The sequence below is a fragment of the Panthera pardus genome, unplaced genomic scaffold, assembly GCF_024362965.1.
Source record: "Panthera pardus isolate Hobbes unplaced genomic scaffold, ASM2436296v1 HiC_scaffold_5, whole genome shotgun sequence".
NCBI lineage: Eukaryota > Metazoa > Chordata > Mammalia > Carnivora > Felidae > Panthera > Panthera pardus.
The window spans coordinates 6,192,480-6,212,754 of record NW_026526980.1 but is presented as its reverse complement, the minus strand read 5'-3'; the positions used below and the strand labels follow the sequence as shown (position 1 = coordinate 6,212,754).

At 47.7% G+C, this 20,275-nt stretch overlaps 1 protein-coding gene across 2 annotated transcripts in view; it reads left to right on the top strand.

Annotated features, from left to right (window-relative positions):
• CPPED1 (calcineurin like phosphoesterase domain containing 1) overlaps positions 1-20,275 on the top strand; it is a 104,040-nt gene that overhangs the window by 63,483 nt on the left and 20,282 nt on the right. The window contains exon 3 of one of the 2 annotated variants that reach the window (XM_019468621.2): positions 5,318-5,740. The exons of the other annotated variant lie outside the window; for it this stretch is intronic. Within the exon in view, the coding sequence (XP_019324166.1) occupies positions 5,318-5,740 (423 nt within the window). The remainder of the gene's footprint in view (positions 1-5,317; positions 5,741-20,275) is intronic. 2 annotated transcript variants of the gene reach the window in all.

The following is a 20,275-nucleotide window of genomic DNA, read 5'->3' as shown; positions in this document are numbered from 1 at the left end:
TTTTGAATTGGATTATCTGGGTTTTTTTGGTGTTGAATAATTTGGACATTAACCCCCTTATCAGATATATCATTTGCAGCTATTTTCTCCCATTCAGTAGGTTGCCTTTTTGTTTTATTGATGGTTTCCTTCACTGTGCAAAAGTTTTTTTTTATTTTCATGTGGTCCCAATAGTTTAATTTTGCTTTCTGTGTCCCTTGCCTCAGAAGACATATCTAGAAAAATGTTTCTATGGCCAATGAATGTCAAAGAAATTACTACCTTTGCTCTCTTCCAGGATTTTTCTGGTTTCAGGTCTTACATTTAGTTCTTTAATCCGTTTGAGGTTTATTTTTGTATTTGGTGTAAGTGGTCCAGTTTCATTCTTTTGCACGTAGCTGTCCAGTTTTCCCAACACCTGGTGTAGAAGAGACTGTCTTTTTCCCACTGGATATTCTTTGCTCCTTTGTCATAGATTAATTGACCATATAAGTGTGGGCTTATTTCTAGGCTTTCTATTCTGTTCCATTAATCTATATGTCCGTTTTTGTGCCAGTTCCGTACTGTGTTGATTACTGCAGCTTTGTAATATAACTTCACTTTGGGGTTGTGATACCTTCAGTTTTGTTGTTATTTCTCAAGATTGCTTTGGCTCTTCAGGGTCTTTGGTGGTTCTATAGAAATTTTAGGATTATTTGTTCTAGTTCTGTGACGCTCACACAACCAAATGGAAAGATACTCCATTCCCATGGTTTGGAATAATAAATATGGTTAAAGCATCCATACTACTCAGAGCAATCTGCAGATTTGATGCAGTCCCCAACAAAATAGCAACGTTTTTCACAGAACTAGAACAAATAATCCTAACATTTTTTTAATTCTACTTTTGAGAGAAAGAGAGAGAGCGGTGTGCATGGCAGAGGGGCAGAGAGAGGGAGACACAGAATGTGAAGCAGGCTCCAGGCTCTGAGCTGTCAGCACAGAGCCCGATGCAGGACTCAAACTCACGGACCGCGAGATCATGACCTGAGTTGAAGTCAGCCACTTAACCGACTGAGCCACCCAGGTGCCCAAATAACCCTAAAATTTTAATGGATATTTCCTTCTTTCTTCTCCGTCATTTCTTGTGATTTTTCTTCCTTCTCCAAAGTCTCTTCTTCCCTTTCCCTGCGTCCCTTTCTATCCTTCCTGTGAAGTGCACAGCCCTGCTTGATCCGTAAGAAACTCATGGAAACTCGGTGTCCTTGGCCAGAGTAACATTTTTTCTGTTCCTGATGCTCGTGAGGTTTGGCTTTGGGCTTTGCTATTAATAATATGACTTCTTAGGAAGTACTACCTACTTTTAAGATATACTAGCAGCTATGTTAATAATACTAAGGGGTTATTGATGTCCTGACCCTAAAGACATTCTGGTACACACAGAAGAAAGCATGTTGAAAATAATGCAAATGTTTTCCTTAAGCTTGTTGGCTTTTTGTAATCGAGAAGTTACTTCATCGCTTCTAAATTCTTACCTAAAAATTCTTTCTATCCCTGGGGAATATTTTCTTTCCTTCAGAAATGATTTATTGATTGCTGTGTGCACACTTTGAGTCACCAGTCAAAAATGGAGAATTCAGTACATTCGGGTGTTGGGGTAGAGGGAAGACAGCCAGTGCTTTTGCATCCCAGTTTGTACAAACTCTGAAAATCGTGGTCTTGGTACGAATCCTTACGCTTGCCCTCTGAGGTGTGGAGGTCACCATCTTCATTTCATACACGATGAGACCAAGGCTCAGAGGAACCAAGTGACTCACCTAAGGCCACATGGCTTGTGAAAGGCAAGAGTCAAGGACCAAACCGAGGTGCCCTAGACCCCACCTTCATACTGTGCCTCCACGTGAGGAGTATAGAAGGTTCTGGAAAAGGTTCATGAGAGAGGCTCATATTTGACTGAAGGGATCCAGGGAAGATGGGTTTCTTGTTTTTTGGGTTTTTTTTTTAACAGTTTATTGGGGGTATTTGTGGTTTCCTCTAAAGCAGGATCCCTCCGAAGTTTGGAAACAAACATCCTATTACTGTGTCTAATTCACAGCTCTTCACTATAGATGGCTTGTAGGCAGGGTCTCCTTTCCCCGTTTTGACTAAGCCTTTCTTTTAGGTGCTTTTTTGTGTATGGTCATTAGCTGATCAAACGTCATTTGTGTCAGTATGTGAAGGGTCGTGATGAAATGCCTTTTGAAAATCACGAATGGGAGACACTCTGCATCCCAGTGCATTATAAAGTCCTTGTCCTACGGATCAGGACGGCTGAGAGAAGTCACCCTGGAAGCTAGGATCTTAGTTCGTGACCAAGATACTGTAATCAGAGGCAGCACTCAGCTGGAGCCCCAAGTTCAAATCCTGACTCCCCCACTGGTTGTCAAACCAAATTAATGTGAGTACAGCCCTTAAAACAGTGCCTGATGCATACAGTAAGTGCCAGATAAGTATCCCCAAGTCTGCATGAATGGAAAGAAGAGAACATTCGTGGTGGCTTTGGGGTTTTTAGGAAACCGGTTAAGGAAAGATTGGCGCTGGTTTATGGAGTTCCTTTGAAATGGTTTATCACGTTCAAGATCATAAAGGAGTCATCCTCCCTGTTTGTTGAGGTAGGAAAAGAACTGAACAATGGGGTCTTAGAGGGGGTTATGTATAGTCAACACAGATGTCCGCAGTCCAGGTTTAGCCAAACAAGCAATGTCAGTCCCTTTAAACCAGGAGCCCCAGGGCCAGTCCAGAAGAGCGAGGAGGCAGACACTGGTTGTAAGCTAATGCCCAGCACCACCAAGGGAGGGCCTTCCTGGTCCCTGGTGCCAGGCAGGACCTGCTTCTCCCCTGAAGAACTCCTCCTGTGGCAGTCAGCCAGCTCACCTCTTCCCCAAACCAATTTCCCTCATCCCAGAAATTGGGACTGCTTCAAAATGCAGCTGCTTGACTGGGATGCAGCTGACAAAATATAGCTCCTGGATCTTCTTTAAACGTTAGGATCCTGGAACTAAAATCACCTTTAAAAAAAACAAAAAAACACTTTTCTTTCTTTAAATAAAAATGGAAACTAGTATATGTAAGCTTGGAAAAAGGAAGGAAGGAAGGAAGGAAGGAAGGAAGGAAGGAAGGAAGGAGGAAGGAACTTTTAAAATGTAGTATAAAGGATTTTAAACTGAATGTGGAAGTCTCCCTCCCTCCCTACTTGTTTCCCAGATTTAACCAGAGTTAATAGTTTTCTTTACGTCTTTGGAGAAGTTTCGTCCACCATATGTGAATATGTGTTAGCCTTTTAAAAATTGACATGTGACTTTTTCCTCCATGTGTTTACTTAATATATTAATGATCTTTCTGTTGCGTCAGTGTAGATCTGCCTCTTTATTTACTTTTTATTTATTTTATTAGAATGAATTATAAAGCTATTTCAGTGAGATAGGGAAATTCTGAACTCTTACCCATCCCAACAACATCGCTAAAATTAAATGCACACCAAACTTGGCATAGTCACAAGGAGAAACGGAACAGGTGACAGTTACAGTGGAGACTTAACCAAGTCTCTGAAAGTGACACGGATCAGCAGGCCAAAAGCAAGGAGTCATGAATGGCACCGGAGATTCGAATCACACCTTGACCAAGTTTGGTGGCAATGCGCAGAGCCCCATATTCCACAGTTAGAGAGTGCACATTCTTTCCAAGCTCACATGGGAGACTGAGAAAAACTGGCATCTAGTCGGCTGTAAAGGAAATCTTGGTACTGCTAATTTCTTGTAGTTGGAACTTCTGAAACGGTTTTCTCTCTTGCCTCTATTTCTCTCCCGAGTCTGTTTCTTCCCATTCCTGTGTCACGCCTGCCTATTTTATGGCCCTCTAGCCTGAATTCCTCTCTGCATTTGGTCCTCCTTCTTAGCTGCAGTCACTTGGTAGAGATCCTTTTGCCTGCTTTTAAATTCATCACGGACACAGAATGTCGGGTATAGTTTTTGTCTGCTCATGGCAAGGTTTTTCAGGTGCATTTTCGCCATCCCTGGGGAAGCTGGCCGCTGTTTTCTCTCATTGTTTTCCTTACGCATAGTATTGAGTGTGTTCCTCAGGACGAACGTGGTACAGGAATTCTGTCGTTCACCCACTTTGCCTTTCTCAGTAACGCTTCACAACATGTGATACGGATGGTGTGCGCCTATCATCTGCTGGATCGCTTGTCTGACTCCCCTGTTGGGAGGGAAAGATTCGTGTCTCTTTGGCTCACGGCCTGCCCCGGTAACGAAATCGGTGCCTTACACATAGTACTCAATAAATATTTGTTGCATGAATTAGCACAGAGGGGCTCAGAAAACCAAACCTATCAAAACCAACCAAAACCAGATCCAGAATGGCATTGGTCATTTCAAATCCTGTTCATTAAAGTATTAATACATTATGGCAGGAAGTGGGAAAACCAGGAATGTGGAGGAGGGTTCCCACTTACTTGACAACTCTCTGTCCAAATCATCATCTCCATACTGAATCCTGTGTGTCTGGGGTAGGACGGAGTGAGACACAATATTTAAGACATCGAGGGGTGCCCAGGTGGCTCAGTTGGCTAAACGTTCAACTTCGGCCCAGGTCCTATCTCACAGTTTGTGAGTTCAAGCCCCACATCCAGCTCTGTACTGACAGCTCACAGTCTGGAGCCTGCTTCGGATTCTGTGTCTCCCTTTTCTCTCTGCCCCGCCCCTGCACGCACTCTGTCTGTCTCTCAAAAATAAACGAACGTCAAAAAATTTTTAAAAAGACATTGAGCCCGTGCCCTTTTTCACACTACTAGTAGGATATAAAGTACCTCTTCCCCTGTATGGGGCATGGGGGAGCAGGGTTTGGCCAAATGCACAGGCCAGTTGATTTGTAAGAATTTTTCCGGTACAAGTGCTCACACAGTCTGCAAGGCCATGCGTACGGTAAGAATAACTTTAAGTAGCAGTTGGTTTGGGACTAGCTTTCAAAGCGTGCACACACGATAGGGGCACACGTGATGATCCATTGAGAGAGGACAGAAAAGCCACAACTGTTTTTCATCTGAATAAAAGAAATTAAGCCTCACTAATATTTAATATTAGAATAACTCTTTATCATCTCCCAGTCAGCAACATTGGGGCAGACGGCCACTTAGACTCTGAATTTCCACAGCGCCCTGAGGGAAGCGGGCCAGAGGTCCCGCCTCACTTGTTGATTTGCTTCTAACATACCATTTGCAGTTTCACGCACCTGGTTGCGTGTATTTCTAGATCGTACTCTCTTGTGTCAGTAAATGCATGAACCGCCACGGCCGTTTCAGACGTGACCCTCACTCTTGCAGGGACGCCCTGGCGGAAGGAGCAGACCGCGGACTTGCAGCGGGTGCTGGCCCGCGTCGACAGCGACATCCCGCTGGTGCTGGTCAGTGGCAACCACGACTTGGGCAACGCCCCCACGCCCGAGACCGTGGCAGAGTTCCAGCGGACCTGGGGGGACGACTACTTCAGCTTCTGGGTCGGGGGCGTCCTGTGCCTCGTGCTCAACTCCCAGTTCTGGTACGATGCCTCCCGGTGCCCCGCCTTGAAGCAGGCGCAGGACCAGTGGCTGGACCAGCAGCTGAGCATCGCGGGCCAGCGCGAGTGCCAGCACGCCATCGTCTTCCAGCACATCCCGCTCTTCCTCCAGAACATCGACGAGGACGACGACTACTTCAACCTCACCAAGTCTGTGCGCAGGGAGGTGGCTGACAAGCTCGTCCGAGCAGGTAGCGCCCTGGACCCCGGGGGCTGGTGGGGAGGGCCATCTAGAGAGGAGGCTTCCAGATCCTTCTTCCGCCTCACCCCCACCCCTACCCCCCGCAGCCTGGCAAGGCAGAGAGAGGAGGGGGCTTTGGACAGAACTGGGTTCTGACCCCAGCTCCACCGCTCACTGGCCTTGTGGCCTTGGACGAGCCGCCTGGCCTTCCAGCCTCGTTGTCCTCATCTGTCAAGTGGGAGTAGCAGAAGGAGGTCTCTCACAGGGTGGGTGTGAGGATTAAAGGAGAAGGGGCCTGTAAAGCATTCCAGTAGCCCCTGGCCTACCAAGTAGTGAGGTTGTGGCAGCTGCTGGCAGCTGAGGTTGGGGGTCCCGCAGGTGTGGGGTTATTGGGGTTGGACGGGGTCTGAGTGTGGCTGTACTGACCCAGGGAGAAGGGATGATGCCAGCGTCATCTTTTCTCATACCTCTGTGAAGCACCAACTTGCCCAACGGCAGGTGATCTTCAAGAGCCAGGCTTTACCAGTGTTGGATGTAACCCCGGGGAGTCCTGGGACGTGGGTGTCCTGGAGCCTCATCACTTTTCCTAGAACAGGGACTAAACTCTCCCCCAGATTGAGGAGACAGAAATGTATTTAGTCAGATTTAACCTGCTGTAAATGTTTGGCGAATCATGTATTTAACACGTGCGTGTGCACGCACACACACGCACACACACACACCGTGAAGCCCTCGGACGGCGTACTGGTCCGCACACCTCCTTCTCTCCTCCCCGCAGCACCTGTAGTGTTTCTGTCCTGTGAAATGGGTTGTCCCAAGCCGATTCCCTGCGTGACCAGTGACGGCAGGATTCCGGTTTTGACAACTGTTGTGTCTCTTGTTTTGGTTTTAATGCCTCCTTTCAGATCTTTCCAGAGTGTACTTCGTCAAATGCTTCTAAAATTTGAATACATCACTTGTTTGTTAGGAGATAGGGAGAGGGAGGTGGCGGCCTGACCCCATAGCAAACATTCATTTAAAAAAACAAAATTTCTTATACTCTTCTTTTCATCTTCGAGCATTTAAATGTGTTCGCATTTACTTGTTAAATGTACAATAGGCCCTTCTGTATTTTTGAGACATTTTACAAAAGGCTTGCATAATTGGAGACATTATCCAACTGTTCCATGGAGATGAAGTTGGAAAACTTCTATTGAGGCCTTTGAAATTTCATGCCATGCTTGAGTTGGTGCAGAAAACCATTTTGATGACAAGGAAATGAAGTGTCAAGATGGCATCAGCACCACCGTGGAGACTATTTTGTAACAGAGAATAATGTCAGAGAGAACATTTAATGCCAGAGAAGTGATTCCTTTCATATCAAATGTTAAATGATGTAAATGCCATCCCCGTGGCCGCTCTTTGTTCCCTGTTCCTGTCAACCACGTTCTTGAGTGGCGTGTGCACGTGCGGCCCACCGGCACCCCCGATGTTGAGACCTGTAGGCATTTATAAAGAGAGAGCCCACGGCTCTAACCAGGCAGCCTCCGGGGAGGCCTCCTGCCCACCCACCAGGAGCCCCAGAAGGCGGCGGGGTACTTGGGATGCGCCAGCCGCCTCCCCCTCGGGCCTGCGGCCCCGCGAGCTCTCAGCACACCCCCAGCTGGTCCAGGTCTTGGAGGTGGGCTCCACTTGCCCCGGCTCACAGAGGTGGGGGTCTACCACCAGAATGCCCATCGATTGATGCAAAGCCCGGCTGACACCCTCCCCTCTGCCCCGACGGCACAGTCTCTTCCCGTGGGCAGAACGACATGGGAAGCCACGTTCCAGTCAGGAGCTCGCTTGCTAAGTGTGAGACTGAGCAGAGGAACTAGTCTTACTCCAGCCTTAATGGCGTCAGGCTCTGGAACGCTGCCGGGTCCATCTCCGGTAGGGCCGCCCGGCCCAGAAGACTCCGGTATTTCCAGTGCCTTAACATCTCTCTAGACTGTCCACCTCTTGAGGCCACCATCCAGGCCATAGTGGCAGCTCTCCAGCCCCCCACCCTTCTGGCCCCCCTCAGCCCCAGGGCAAAGCCAGCTCCCCACTCTTCCCCATTGTCTCTGACTCTCCCGTTTCACTGGCCAGCTACTCCCCTTCAGCACCTTCTGCGTGAGGTGCCCCCAGCCCTGCCCTGGGTTCTTCCTCAGCTCTCCTTGATCCCAGCAGACTCGTTTGTGTTGACTTATCTCAGTCACCCGCTAGACTCGGCTCCTTGAGTGTGGGGGTGCTCTTGTGCTCATCTCTGCATTCAGGACGCCTGGCTCAGGTCAGTTCCTAGTCAGTGCCTCATCCGTGTTTGTAGAGTGAATGAAGGACTGACACAGCCGATTTATTTGGTTAGCACCCACTGTATGCTGGCCACAGAGACCAGGGTCGTGCTGTCACGGAGCTCCTGGGCATAGAGCTTTTCAAGGTGCGTTCCAAGGATCGAGCATATGTCCAAGCCTTTCGTTTCTGCGTGATGGCCTCCCTTGATGCTGGCTTTCCAGGTTCATAGAGCAGCCAATTTCTCTCTTCCCACCTGGCCCCCCACTGTTCACACCAGGTACCTTCACGTATGAGACGGAGTCCTGTTGGCCACTGGCGTTAGGAACTTCACCTAAGCCTGCTTAACCAGGGAAAAGCAGAGACAGGTGTCCTTCCTGCTGTCACCTGTCAGTTTTAGTGGCTTACCAAGCCTGACCCTTTCCTTTATGGCCTTCCACACACACAGCAAACCAAGGGCAATGTCAAGAAGAGATCCATGCCGGATGTGGACCCAGCTCGGTGGCAGGCTGAGTGATCTGCTTAGGGTGAAAGCATGAGTAGGTTGTCTCTCCTAGGGAATGTGTGCACCCATGACTCACGATCCCAGAGATCGCTCAGCTCACAGCATTGTAATTCTTGGACTCCTTTGGGAAAGCCAGAGTTCAAGTGACATTTCATAAGATTCATTAACTTCAAGACCGTGATCAAATTGGGGGTGATGCTGCTGTTTAATGCTGCCTCCAGCTTTTCCCCCACAGCAATATTATTCCCTCGTGCTATTCCAGTCTCCTTTATCTCCCTGAGTTAAAATGCCGGTACTCAAAAATATGTCAAAGGCTCATCAGAATATCAGGGTAGCTTTTAATTATGATAATTGTGTTGTTATAAAATATCCTTTTAAAGAGCACATCCCTCCTCAAACCACCATGGAGGTAAAACCCAGCTTCCTTCCAGCAAGCTTAATGAATAATTCTGAATCATTGTGTGGGATGAATAAATGATTTAATAACGAACATCAACAATCATCTCTCATTGTTGCATTAATTTTTCAAACGGGATGAGGTAAATGAGGAGGAGGGGTGTTACTATACAATGGGCCACCGTGTGTGTTGGGATGCGTTCTATGAATCCAAGCCTGCGAGCCTCCCCGCTCAGGTTTCCCTAGAAACGGATGCATTCTGTTTCTCCTTTTGAAGCTCAGTGAAAAACCTTCTTTGTGTGGTACAAAAGCGTCGTCAACAGCCAGCGCAAATAAACAGTTATCAGGGCAGGACAGACGCACAGATGGGGAGCTGCACCCGTTATTTTCGGTCTTCCTTTGTACTGCCTGAGGATAATCAATTTCATCACATCCACGGGATGTAGAAATTGGTTTTCCCCTTAATTCACCTGATACCTAGTTGAGTTGCAAAGACAGATAGTAGATAATGAAATCGTGGTTGAACGCAACCACTGTCTCTGTCCCTCATGCCTTTTTCAGCAAAAGGTTAATTTGTGACCTAGTTAATACGGATTCCAATTTAAGAACTCAATCTTAAAAAACAAAAGTCTGGCTCTTTTAACTGACCTCGTCTCCCTTGATGTCTCGATACCTTTTTTTTTTTTTCCATTCTCAACATAGAGATGAGAACTGTGTAGTAGGGAGCCCAGAGCGAATTTGGCAATTATGAAACATTCCAATAAGTTGATCTTTCCTGCAAAAGTTAATGAGTAATTTCACAGAAATAGTTTCATCTCCAGTATTTATTCCTTTAAAAAAAGAAAACTGGAGAGAGAAAGAGATCTTAGCCCATAATTATCATTTGAAAATTTCAAAGTTTGAAAGAACAAAATGGTCGGGTTTCCAGGGTCCACTTTGTAGGAAAAATAAAACGTCTGATTCTACTCTGATGTCCTTCTGAGTTGTATTGAGATTATTTGTTTATGTCCTGATTCCTCCAAAAATGGAATCCCAGCTTTATTCACCTCTGTAAGCCCAGCCTCTGGCCAAAACTGTCATGTGGTTGCCCTGTCAATAAACAAATATTGGCTAAGTGGAATGGAATTAGATTTGATTCACATACTTATCAGCAGAATCATAGATAATGTCGATACTACCTGTGGATCAGTGTTGGCGAACTGAGCTTTGGATGGGAAATGTATCACGTAAAGCGGGGTCTTGGTGAACTTTTTCTGCCAAGGGGCACACAGCAAACACTTTGGGCTGTGGTCTCCGTGGCAACCGCAGAGCTCTGCCTTTGTAGCAGTAACAGACATACATCAGCAAATGAGCGTGGCCCTGTTCCAGCACAACTCTACTTACAAAAGCCAGGTGTGAGCCGGCGGGTCGTACTTTTCCCCGCCTTTGGCTCAGAGAAATCTTCCTGCCCTGCCCTCAGACCGTGTCCACACCATGCGTGCATCTAACTCCAGCATGCTTCTGGTGACCCCACCGCGGCAGCTGCCTGACCCGCTGAAGGGTCCGCCCAGAGCGAGCCTCAGGTTCCTCCATGGAGGACACACCCGGGTGAGGCATGCCCCGTTGGAGGTCCCTGTGGGAGGTGACCTGGGGGCACTTAAGTCCAGCACTTGGGTGTTTATTTTAACATGTGTTTGAAAAAATACATAAGTGGCTCTTCAAGGTAAAAATCGTCAGTAGTAGCACCATTACCATGCGGGTAGGGCCGAACTCGTGGAGGTGGTGTAGGGAGAGCAGGTGTGCACCAGCGGGAGCGATGGGGCCATATCACAGCACAGGGCGGCAGGCAAGCTTGGGTTTCAAACAGACCCGGATTCAGATCCTCTGGTGGCCCTCCCCAGCTGCATGGCCTCACATGAGCTGCCCAACATCTTTCTGCCTTAGTTTTCTCACTTGTCAAATGGGGGCTCTGGTCCCAGCCTCATAGGGTTGGTGTGAGCACCAGATTGAAGTGACGCGGGGACACAGTATGTGCTCCACGAAGGGCTGTGTGTCATGAGATGACCCTGGACCCCACCACGAGCCCACAGCTGGCAAATTTGCTTGACGCAGGGTCTGGCTTTATCCATAGGCGGTGCCTCTCGCCCTGGGATGCCGGCGGGAGGGGCAGGGTCTCCTCGAGAGGGCGTGTGTGCGAGAATCTCCCCTCGAGGAGAGGCACGTGCCAACCTGACTTTGTAAGTGGCGAAAGAAAGCAATTAGCAACTCTTCTTCTAATACAAACTACGGGAAGTGAAGCTAGACAGAAAGTTTCTTAGCTCCTGGGATGTGCGGGAAGATGGACAGTGTCTCAAGGACTGTGAGATTTTTCAGTGCGGATAAGGAATACTTGCTATGTTTGCTTTTATCAGAGGCAGGGAAGCCCTCAACTAGATGGAAAAATTCCTTTGGAATTTAGTGACAGAATTTGACTCCCCATTACTTTTTCTAAACCAGTTGATGCGTTGCTGAAGACACCTGTGAATACACGCTGTCATAGGCAGGTTTTTCTGAATCTAGCAAATGTGTCCACAAGACAATGGCAGCCATCTCACAGTGCCCTTTGTTTAAAATGCATTTTAAGGGGCGCCTGGGTGGCTCAATCGTTTGAGCGTCCAGCTTCGGCTCAGGTCATGGTTTCACGGTTCGTGAGTTTGAGCCCCGCGTCCGGCTCTGTGCTGGTAGCACGGAGCTGCTTTGGATTCTCTGTCTCCCTCCCTCCCTCCCTCCCTCTCTCTTTCTCTCTCAAAAATAAATAAACATTTACAAAATTAAAAAAAAAATAAAATGTATTTTAAAAAAGGATCCTAGTGGTTGTTTTCGTAACCAACTCTCGGGGCACCTGGGTGTCTCAGTCGGTTTAAGTCATGATCTCACGGTTCGTGAGTTTGAGCCCCACGTCCCTGCCGACGGTTCAGGGCCTGGAGCCTGCTTCAAATTCTGTCTGTCTCGCTCTTTGCCCCTCCCCCCACTGGCACTTTCTCTCTCTCTCAAAAATGAATGAACATTTTTTAAAAAGTTTCACCAACTCTCAAGTGAGAACGCATCACCTATCCTTTTTTCAGCGTCTGTAGAATCCAGAGTTTCTGGGGGCCTAGCAGCTTGAGGAAATTTACCCTCTTTAAGTTATATTTGGTCTTGAATTCATTTTCCCAGGTTGGATCTGTTTTCTGTTTTGATCAGTTCACCCTAAACCATCATGCTTCAGTCACTGGATGTCTGCACGTCGTTCACGCTAAACCGAGATAAGAGCCCAACTGCCGAAGCTGCATGTGGTGCCACGGGATGGGTTTCATTTCTCACTGTGGAGGTATCCTTAACAGTTGGGCTAATTAAAGTCGAAATCAAGTCCTGACTGTAAATATTTATAAATTGAGAATCTGGCGTGTGTAACTGTGTGCTGCTGGTTTCCAGAGCTAAGTCAACATTTACTCGTTCAACAAGTAGCAGGGGCCCGGGGCTAGGCACCGTGGAGGGTAATGAACATGACAGACCGCGGTTCCTTCTGCGGCATGGTGGGTCCCTCTCAAGCTAAAAATGATAAAATCCTATTGAAGAACCCCATCGTGGCCTTTCAGAAACGCACAAGTGCATGGGAAGCAGCAGCGACTGTTTTAAGTTTATGAAATCAAAACACTGTCTCTTCTCTTTTTAGGTCATTTTTTTTTTTTTTTTTAAATAGCAATGTCATTTTCACATGAGCAGTGGGATTCCTTTGTGAAACTGAAATATCCCTAGTTTAGCTAAACACTCTGACTTCCCATACTGGTTCTGGGAAGGTACTTTTTAGGTACTGGACTCACTTTCCTTTAAGAGGTATTTGCCCCCACCGTGGCCAACAATATAAGTGAACATTTAGAATACTGTTATTTAAAATAAGCTAGAGATTGCTTTGTTTTTTTGTGTTCTCATTTTACTTAACAAAAACATTGGCATGTTGATGATTGATTTAGAGGTGAAAGAATGGCACCCCTTTGGATAACAATGCGGAGGACCCTGTGACCTGTCCTTAGTACAGGTGGGCGAGCTGAGCACACACAGAGGCTGTCTGGCTTCTGAGTCATCTTTAAATTTAAATTACAGACACATGAGAAGAAGGAGAGGCCCTTCTCTCTGGTGTTTGTCTTACACAGAGCACTACCCTGTGCCGCACTGGGAGCCTCGGAAAGGAGCTCCCTGCAGTAACGATGCCCAGGTGGGAGGGGGCATGTCCAGGGCAGGTGCGATGCTACCTTAGCCATGAACCTCCTGCTGGGTCACCCTGCCTGGGTGCGGCCTTGCCGCCTGTGCTTGTGTCTCTCTTGGGGGGGTGGAGTCTCGCTCCCTCCCAGATGCCAGTGAAGACACCTAGTAGAGCAGCTTTTCTGCTGAGAAAGGGAGAGGATGAACAAGCTTCCTGAGAGCCATGGGTCATGTTCCATCTTTTTTCTTTTTTTAATCTTTATTTTATTTTTGAGAGAGAGCATGAGCAGGGGAAGGGCAGACAGACAGGGAGACACAAAATCGGAAGCAGGCTCCAGGCTCGGAGCTGTCAGCACAGAGCCCAGTGCGGGGCTTGAACCCACGAACGGTGAGATCGTGACCTGAGCCGAAGTCGGACGCTTAACCGACTGAGCCACCCAGGCGCCCTGGGTCACGTTCAGTTTTACACTGATGGTATCGTCAGTGGCCATGCTCATTGTCACCACAGCCCGCACAACAGCCCCGCAAGGTGTCCGTGTTCTGTCTCTGCCACTGACGGGCAGACTTGAGTCCAGGAGGTGGAATCACCTGTCCCGGTCACAGAGCTGTGAAGCAGGTAGTACTATGTCAGGTTTTTGTGGGCATCAGATAAGCTAATCCAGTTCCCTGACACAGTGTCTGGCTCCCGGCGGGTGCTCAGTCACAAAAGTGCCGTTGGGGTTATCCGTCTTACTGCCGTTAACATCATTACCCTGAGGATACTGTGAGTGACTTCACGTTCGGTAAAGAGAAGCGTAGGGAATGTATCTTCTCCTTTCCACAAGGTCACACCCCTGCCCACTGCTGGCTTGCTGGAGTATTGCCAGAGTCAGGACCCCAGACTTCCTAACCATGTTAGGCACCGTGCTATTCCTCTGCCCACCACACTGGAGTCCCATGTCCCCGCGACAGCCCCTGATGTGCCACCAGTGGGTGCTAGAAACCACAGGGTAACCAACCTCCTCAGTACTAGTTTTATTTCATAAGCCATTTACAGCACAATTAACATTACATTCGTGTCATAGTAATTACCACTCACTAAATATTACAGCACAGTTCTATGAGTGCGTGTCAACAGTACAGGTCCCGCTGCTCTGATTTTATAGACAAGAAAAGAGAGAGACACAGCTGGGAAGTGGCCGAGCTGGGCACCTGCCCCAGCGCTCTGACCTCTTAGCCATGCTGCTGTCGGCGTAATGAGCAGAGTGCGCATCGGGCACAGGTGTTGACGGCAGGAAAGCAAGGCGCCAGGCCAGCTTGTGCTGGGGCCTGCCCACCTGCTCACCCGCACTTCCACTCTGCACCTGCCCTTCTGCGGGGGCTAACCCAGGAAGGAGCTGGTCCGCCTCAACAGGGAGGCTTGGAGCCGCACCGTCTGAGGGGTCCGTGGAGCGAGGTTCCGGGGAGTCCATCCGGGTGTGAGATGCCCCTCTGGCCTCGGCAACCAGCGGTCGTTCTTCCAGAGTGAGCTTCTCAGCTCATCCTTTGACCTTGAGCATGTGAATTATGCCTTCTGCAGACAAAACAGGGAGGGGTCTGTGCCACCCCTGTACCCTGGCTGGCTCCCTTGGGATACAAGTCCAGGGAGGCTCTTAGCTGAGGATCATAGGTACCAGAAAAAGCCCACTTAAAAAATGGGGACTGTAGGTGCCTGGGTGGCTCAGTCAGTTAGGCATCTGACTTGGTTTTAGCTCAGGTCATGATCTCATGGTTGTGAGATGGAGCCCCGAGTTGGGCTCCACACTGAGTGTAGAATCTGCTTGGGGTTCTCTCTCTGTCTCTCTCTCTCTCTCTCCCTCTGCCCCTCCCTACCTCGTGCGCATATGTATTCTCTCTCAAAATAAGTAAGCAGACTTAAAAAATTGTTAAAAATGGGGGGAACGTAGGTCTTAGAAAATTGTGATGAAATAAAGATAAAGGTTGATTTGAGACATTATTTTGCAAAAAGAGACAAATCATGGCAATCCATTTTACTTTAGCTTGTGTTTGCTAAACTGTTGTTTGTTGTTGCAAACATGCACCAACTCTTGGAATGCATAAGGAATGAATCAAGTGTAGACTTGGTTTCCTTGGTCTGAATAGACTAAAATAATTGTTCGACAGCATCCTGCTTTTGACAGCAGAGGGTCCTTTTTGCATGAGAGAAAAATAATTACAGGTGTCATCAGTTTTCCTAAGGGTCTGATTCTGATTCCTCAGTAATCTGATTATTGCCCTTCTCAGGAACTCCCGTGTGTACACGTGTGTGTGTTTCTTCTGCCACAGCCTTACGTGTTGATGACTTCCCCTCTCCCGATTCTGGCAGTTCCCCAAGTGTCACTTTCATTGGCTTTATGAAGTCCCCTGTCTTTAGTATGATTGGTGATTCAACACAGAGGTGCCTCTGCCCGGGTGCACAGCTTGGGCATTGTTTGTTTTGTTTTCGTAGGGGCTTGGTTCATAAACAGTCTATTCATTAGCATTTTCTTGTTATTAAGAAATTCTTTCTTGGGGCTCCTGGGCGGCTCAGTCGATTAAGTGTCCCATTCTTGGTTTCGGCTTAGGTCATGATCTCCCTGTAATTATATAATTGTAATTTGTTCGTTCTTAAAAACTGTGAAAGCAGACATTACAAGATGTTAATATTTGTTATCTGTGGGTGGTGGTATTATAAATGTTACATTATTTTTTGTACTCATCTGAATCTTCTAAGTTTTTCCAAAAAATGAAAAAAGAATTACAAGATTCCCTGTAGTGGCATCTAGATTGGAAAGCTCAGTCTAAGGGGAAAAGGGAAGGAAGCAGAGAATTACAGTCAGTGTAGACATCTTAGAGGGGACTTCATGACGCGTTGGGCGTTTGTTTCTAATATTTAAATTCCTCTCTCCATAAACTGCATTTGAAGCTGTGTAAATGCTTTGCTGCTATTATTGGATAGGGGCATGATTTCCCATGACACTGTGAGAATTGTGTCACCCCTGTTGCCTTGGATAGCCTCCATATCAGGGACATTTCTTCCCTCTTTCTTTCTTCTTTTCATTCCTAACAACCTTCACTTCATGGCTGTGTCTTCATGAAATCGCTCCATCAAACGTTTGCTTTGATGGGGACATCCATTCAGTTCAGAAGATTTTGGAGGTTGCCTACTGTATGCCAAGCTCATGTGTCATGACAAAGACTGCTTTTTGTGTGTTTGATCCATCCACCTAGAAGCATTGCGATCAAGGTTAAAAAAAAAAAAGGTGTTTTAACCTTGTCAAAGTCACTGACTCTCTGGCCAAACGTACCCATTCCTTAAAGGTAAAGGCAGGTGCCTCTGGTGTAGCTTGTGGCCATCAAAGGGGACTTGGGCTATAATTGTGTGAAGATTATATAATTATAATTTTTTCATTCTTGAAAACTGTGCAAGTGGGTATTACAAGATGTTAATATTTGTTATCTGTGGGTGGTGGGAATATAAAGGTTGCATTATTTTTTGTACTCATCTGAATTTTCTCAGTTTTTCCAAAAATGAAAAGAGAATTAAAAGATTCCCTGTAGTGGTATCTAGATCGGGGTTAGCAGACTGTTTCTGTAAATGGCCAGATAGTACATATTTTAGGCTTTGTGGGCCAACAGGCAAAATTAAGAGTATTACATAGATGGTTAAATAAACCTACCTATAGGCATTTAAAAGGCTAAGAAGCATTCTTGATTCCCACAACTTATAAGAAAACAGTCCCTGAGCTGTAGTTTCACAACCCCTGGTCCAGGTACGTAAGATCAGTCACCATTGACTCTTACATTAATAAGGAGAATAGTTACAGAGCCATCAGTTTGTTTCAAAAAATTATGCCACTTAGCACTTTCCACATTTAATCTTAAATGTGAAAAGCTTAAGATCTGAGGGAGGAAAAGATTTCCTTTGTTTTTGACTGACCGTGTTTTGAGTCTTTTATTGACACACTCTGCCTCTGATGTGTGTTATCTGTTTCTCACTTCCAAATTGCCTCTGAGTTGTCATACAGACGTGGCCTGAGGTTACTGAGCCACCTTCCCCCTCCTCTGTGCCACTGAGCTGCCTTGGGTCCACGCCTCGGTCCTACTGAATGCATGATGCTTGAGAAAGCAATTTCGCGAGCTGGAGAAAGGATGTCAGGAAGGTCACTGACAAAATAGTGCTCTAATGGAGTCCCACCCTATCAAGGAACCATCCTGGGACCTGTTGGAGAACAAGTGAAGTCTATTATTTTGTAAGAGCTTCCAAAAGCCAGTTGATATAGTGTTTGAAAGTGGATTATTGGTCACCCCAAAAGGAGAGTTACTGTCCTAAAATGTGTAGTGTAGTGTTAGTTCCTTTTGGCTGTTATGGGAAAGTCCCAACTCGCCATTGCAGAGAGTAAGGAAGTTTCTTATCTCATGTCAGTAGAAGGCTGGGCATGGTTCAGGCTCTCAGCCAGGCCAACTCGGGGACCAGGATCTTGCTTTGATTCTCCTTGCTGCCCCCCACCCGCCACTCCACGCAGCCTTTTCCTCCGATTGAACTTTCTCAGATGGCTGCCATAGTTCTGGACTTGACATTCAGAAGTGAGAGGGGGCTTCTGAGAAGAAGCAGAACCTTTCCCAGGACCCCGGCAGATCTCTTCCCACAGCTTCATACCCAGACCTGGGCCACAGACCAATTCCAAGCTCATCACTTAGTGGCCGTAGGAGGACATTTACCACCACGGCCGTGACCTTGGCTCTGGGAGGAAGCCCATGACCTCCTGGAGGAGGATATTTCCCGGAACAAAATCAGGACTTTTTTCTATCAAAGAGAAAAAGGGAGGGGCATGGTATTAAAAGTGGCCAGCCGCGCCTCCTGTGGCAAGGAAGAAAGAACCCACGTTCACACCTTATTTCAGGGACAGTGCCGAAAAGCGTTGTGTTTCCAGCGTGCAGTGAACCTGTGCTGAGGATTAAACCCATCATCTCTGAAACTCACAGCGACTCCATGGGGGATCTGTTGGCATCCCTTTTTGAAAATGGAGGAAATGGACATTCAGGGAGGTAAAGTAGCTTGTCATGTGGCATTTAAGTGACAAGACATGATTCCGAATCCGTGCTCATTTCTCTGTCTCTGTCTTCCACCCTCTTGTTAGTAATAATCAGGCCTTCTTTGACGAGGAACACGGTAATTCTTTTGTAAGATCGGAAAATGCCGGAACTCTACTTCTCTGTAGGTAACACTGACAAAATGGGGAGTTTGGAATTTCTCCTCCAGGACACCTCCTAACACACAGCTTATGAGTTGCCTCAAGTTTCCTATACTCATTCACCGTCCATCTGTCCAACAGTCATTTATAGAGCAGCAGTTCTATTCTCTTCCTTCTGAGGATGGGTATCCAGTTAAATAGATTTGCCCTCTGTCCTCACAGACCAGTAGGGGATACCAAGGTGGGAAGCAAGAACCCGCAGGATGCAAGTAGGGGAATGTGCAAGAATCAGGAGGAAGGAGAATCAGCTTGTTTCAGCTGGGCCAGGATGCTTTCCTCAAGGAGCTGAGCAGGCAGGGGCTTGAAGGGTAAGAGCTCACCAGGCAGATGTGGGCAGGAAGGGGGCATTCAAACCACAGGACAGAGCGTGAGCTGAGCCCAGAGCCCCACAATAGCCTGGTGCGTGTGGACGCTGGCCTTGAAACCACTGGTGAGTAGAGCAGGACTCGAGATGTTTGGTGGTGTGTAACAGGAGCGAGATCCGGACCCTCAGGTGTTAAAGAAGCACGGAAAGGTTTTATGTCAGTCCGGTTTTGCATTTTAGAAAGAACAGCCTTGCTCGGTGTGTCCATGATGCACTTTTTTCTTTCCCAACCTGGATTTGTTCAGGATGCCAGTGGGACAGGCTGAAAATACGCCTTGCCAGACCCCTCAACACCTAGTGTGACTGCTTGTCTCTGTCCTGGAATCTAGCCCCTGGGGCTTCCTGGACAGCTTTTGGCTGGCCCTTCTCTCTTCTTCCTGCCTGGAATGTGGACACAGGGTCTGGAAGCCCTGCAGCCATCATGCTGTCTTGAGGACAAAGCCATAAGCTGAGAATGGCAGAGCAGAAAAACAGAAGGAACCTGCAAACACAAAACACAAACACAAAAACATATTTGGTGAAATCCTTGAGCGAAACTGTATGCACCCTGACCACCTGCCTCCTTTCTTTATGTGAGATGGATAAATACATCATAAGTCCAAACGTACCTTTTACTTCTTCAAGCTGCTGTCATCCTGACACATCTGGGGACAGAGAGGAGGGCGGCCAGGAAGGCAGGAAGACAAGGGGAACCGGCAGTCACAGAGACCGTCCTGGGGGTGCGGAGCCGAAAGCGCTGTGAGCGGGCTCTAGCAGAAAAGCAGTGGGACACATGGCCTGTGTCCATGGAGCAGGTGACTGCATGCCCGTCCGGGGAAGCCCACGAGAGGAGGAGCAGGTGTTGGGGGCGAAAGCATTGCGTGAGTCAAGTTTGCCCTTTGCTTGCAGGGACCTTGGGAAGAGGGAGCCTCCACTCGGTCCAACAACTGTCTGGGCTGGGAAATGGCATGGAGTCGTCAGCAGCGGGGTCGGGTGGCCGAGGTCACACGGAGGCAGTGGTCGTCCCGAGGGAAGACAAGGGCGCGGCCAGTTCCCCAGGGAAGACCACCAGGTAAAGGGCTCGTGGAAAAGCTCACTCTTCTGGCACATGCCGTGCCGATCTGCCTGATGGCCACCTTTCTTTCTCTGGTTATTGACCCAGAAGCTGACTTTCCTGAGGCCCCCTCCCATCTCAGTGGCTGCCGCTCCCCTCCGAGACCTCCCTGTCTCGAGTCCAGGCTGGAGCACCTTTTCCCCAGCAAGTTTCATGCTCGACACCCTGCAGAGCCTCTCCATTCCACGGCTGGCTGCCACCTCTGTCTACCTCCCCCGAGTATTTTTGGATGGATTTCCAGTTTGATACATGAACATGCCGTCAGTCAAAACAATCTTTTTAATGAGCCATTTGTCCTGACAGCTGTGTTTAAGATAGGGCATGGAAGCCGGGTAATGGAAATCTAGAAAATTGTCCATTCTGGATTGAAACCTTAATGTGTGCCCCACACTCCCATCTCACCAGCCCACCATCTTCTTTTAAAAATAAAGAGGAAATTATGAATAGCG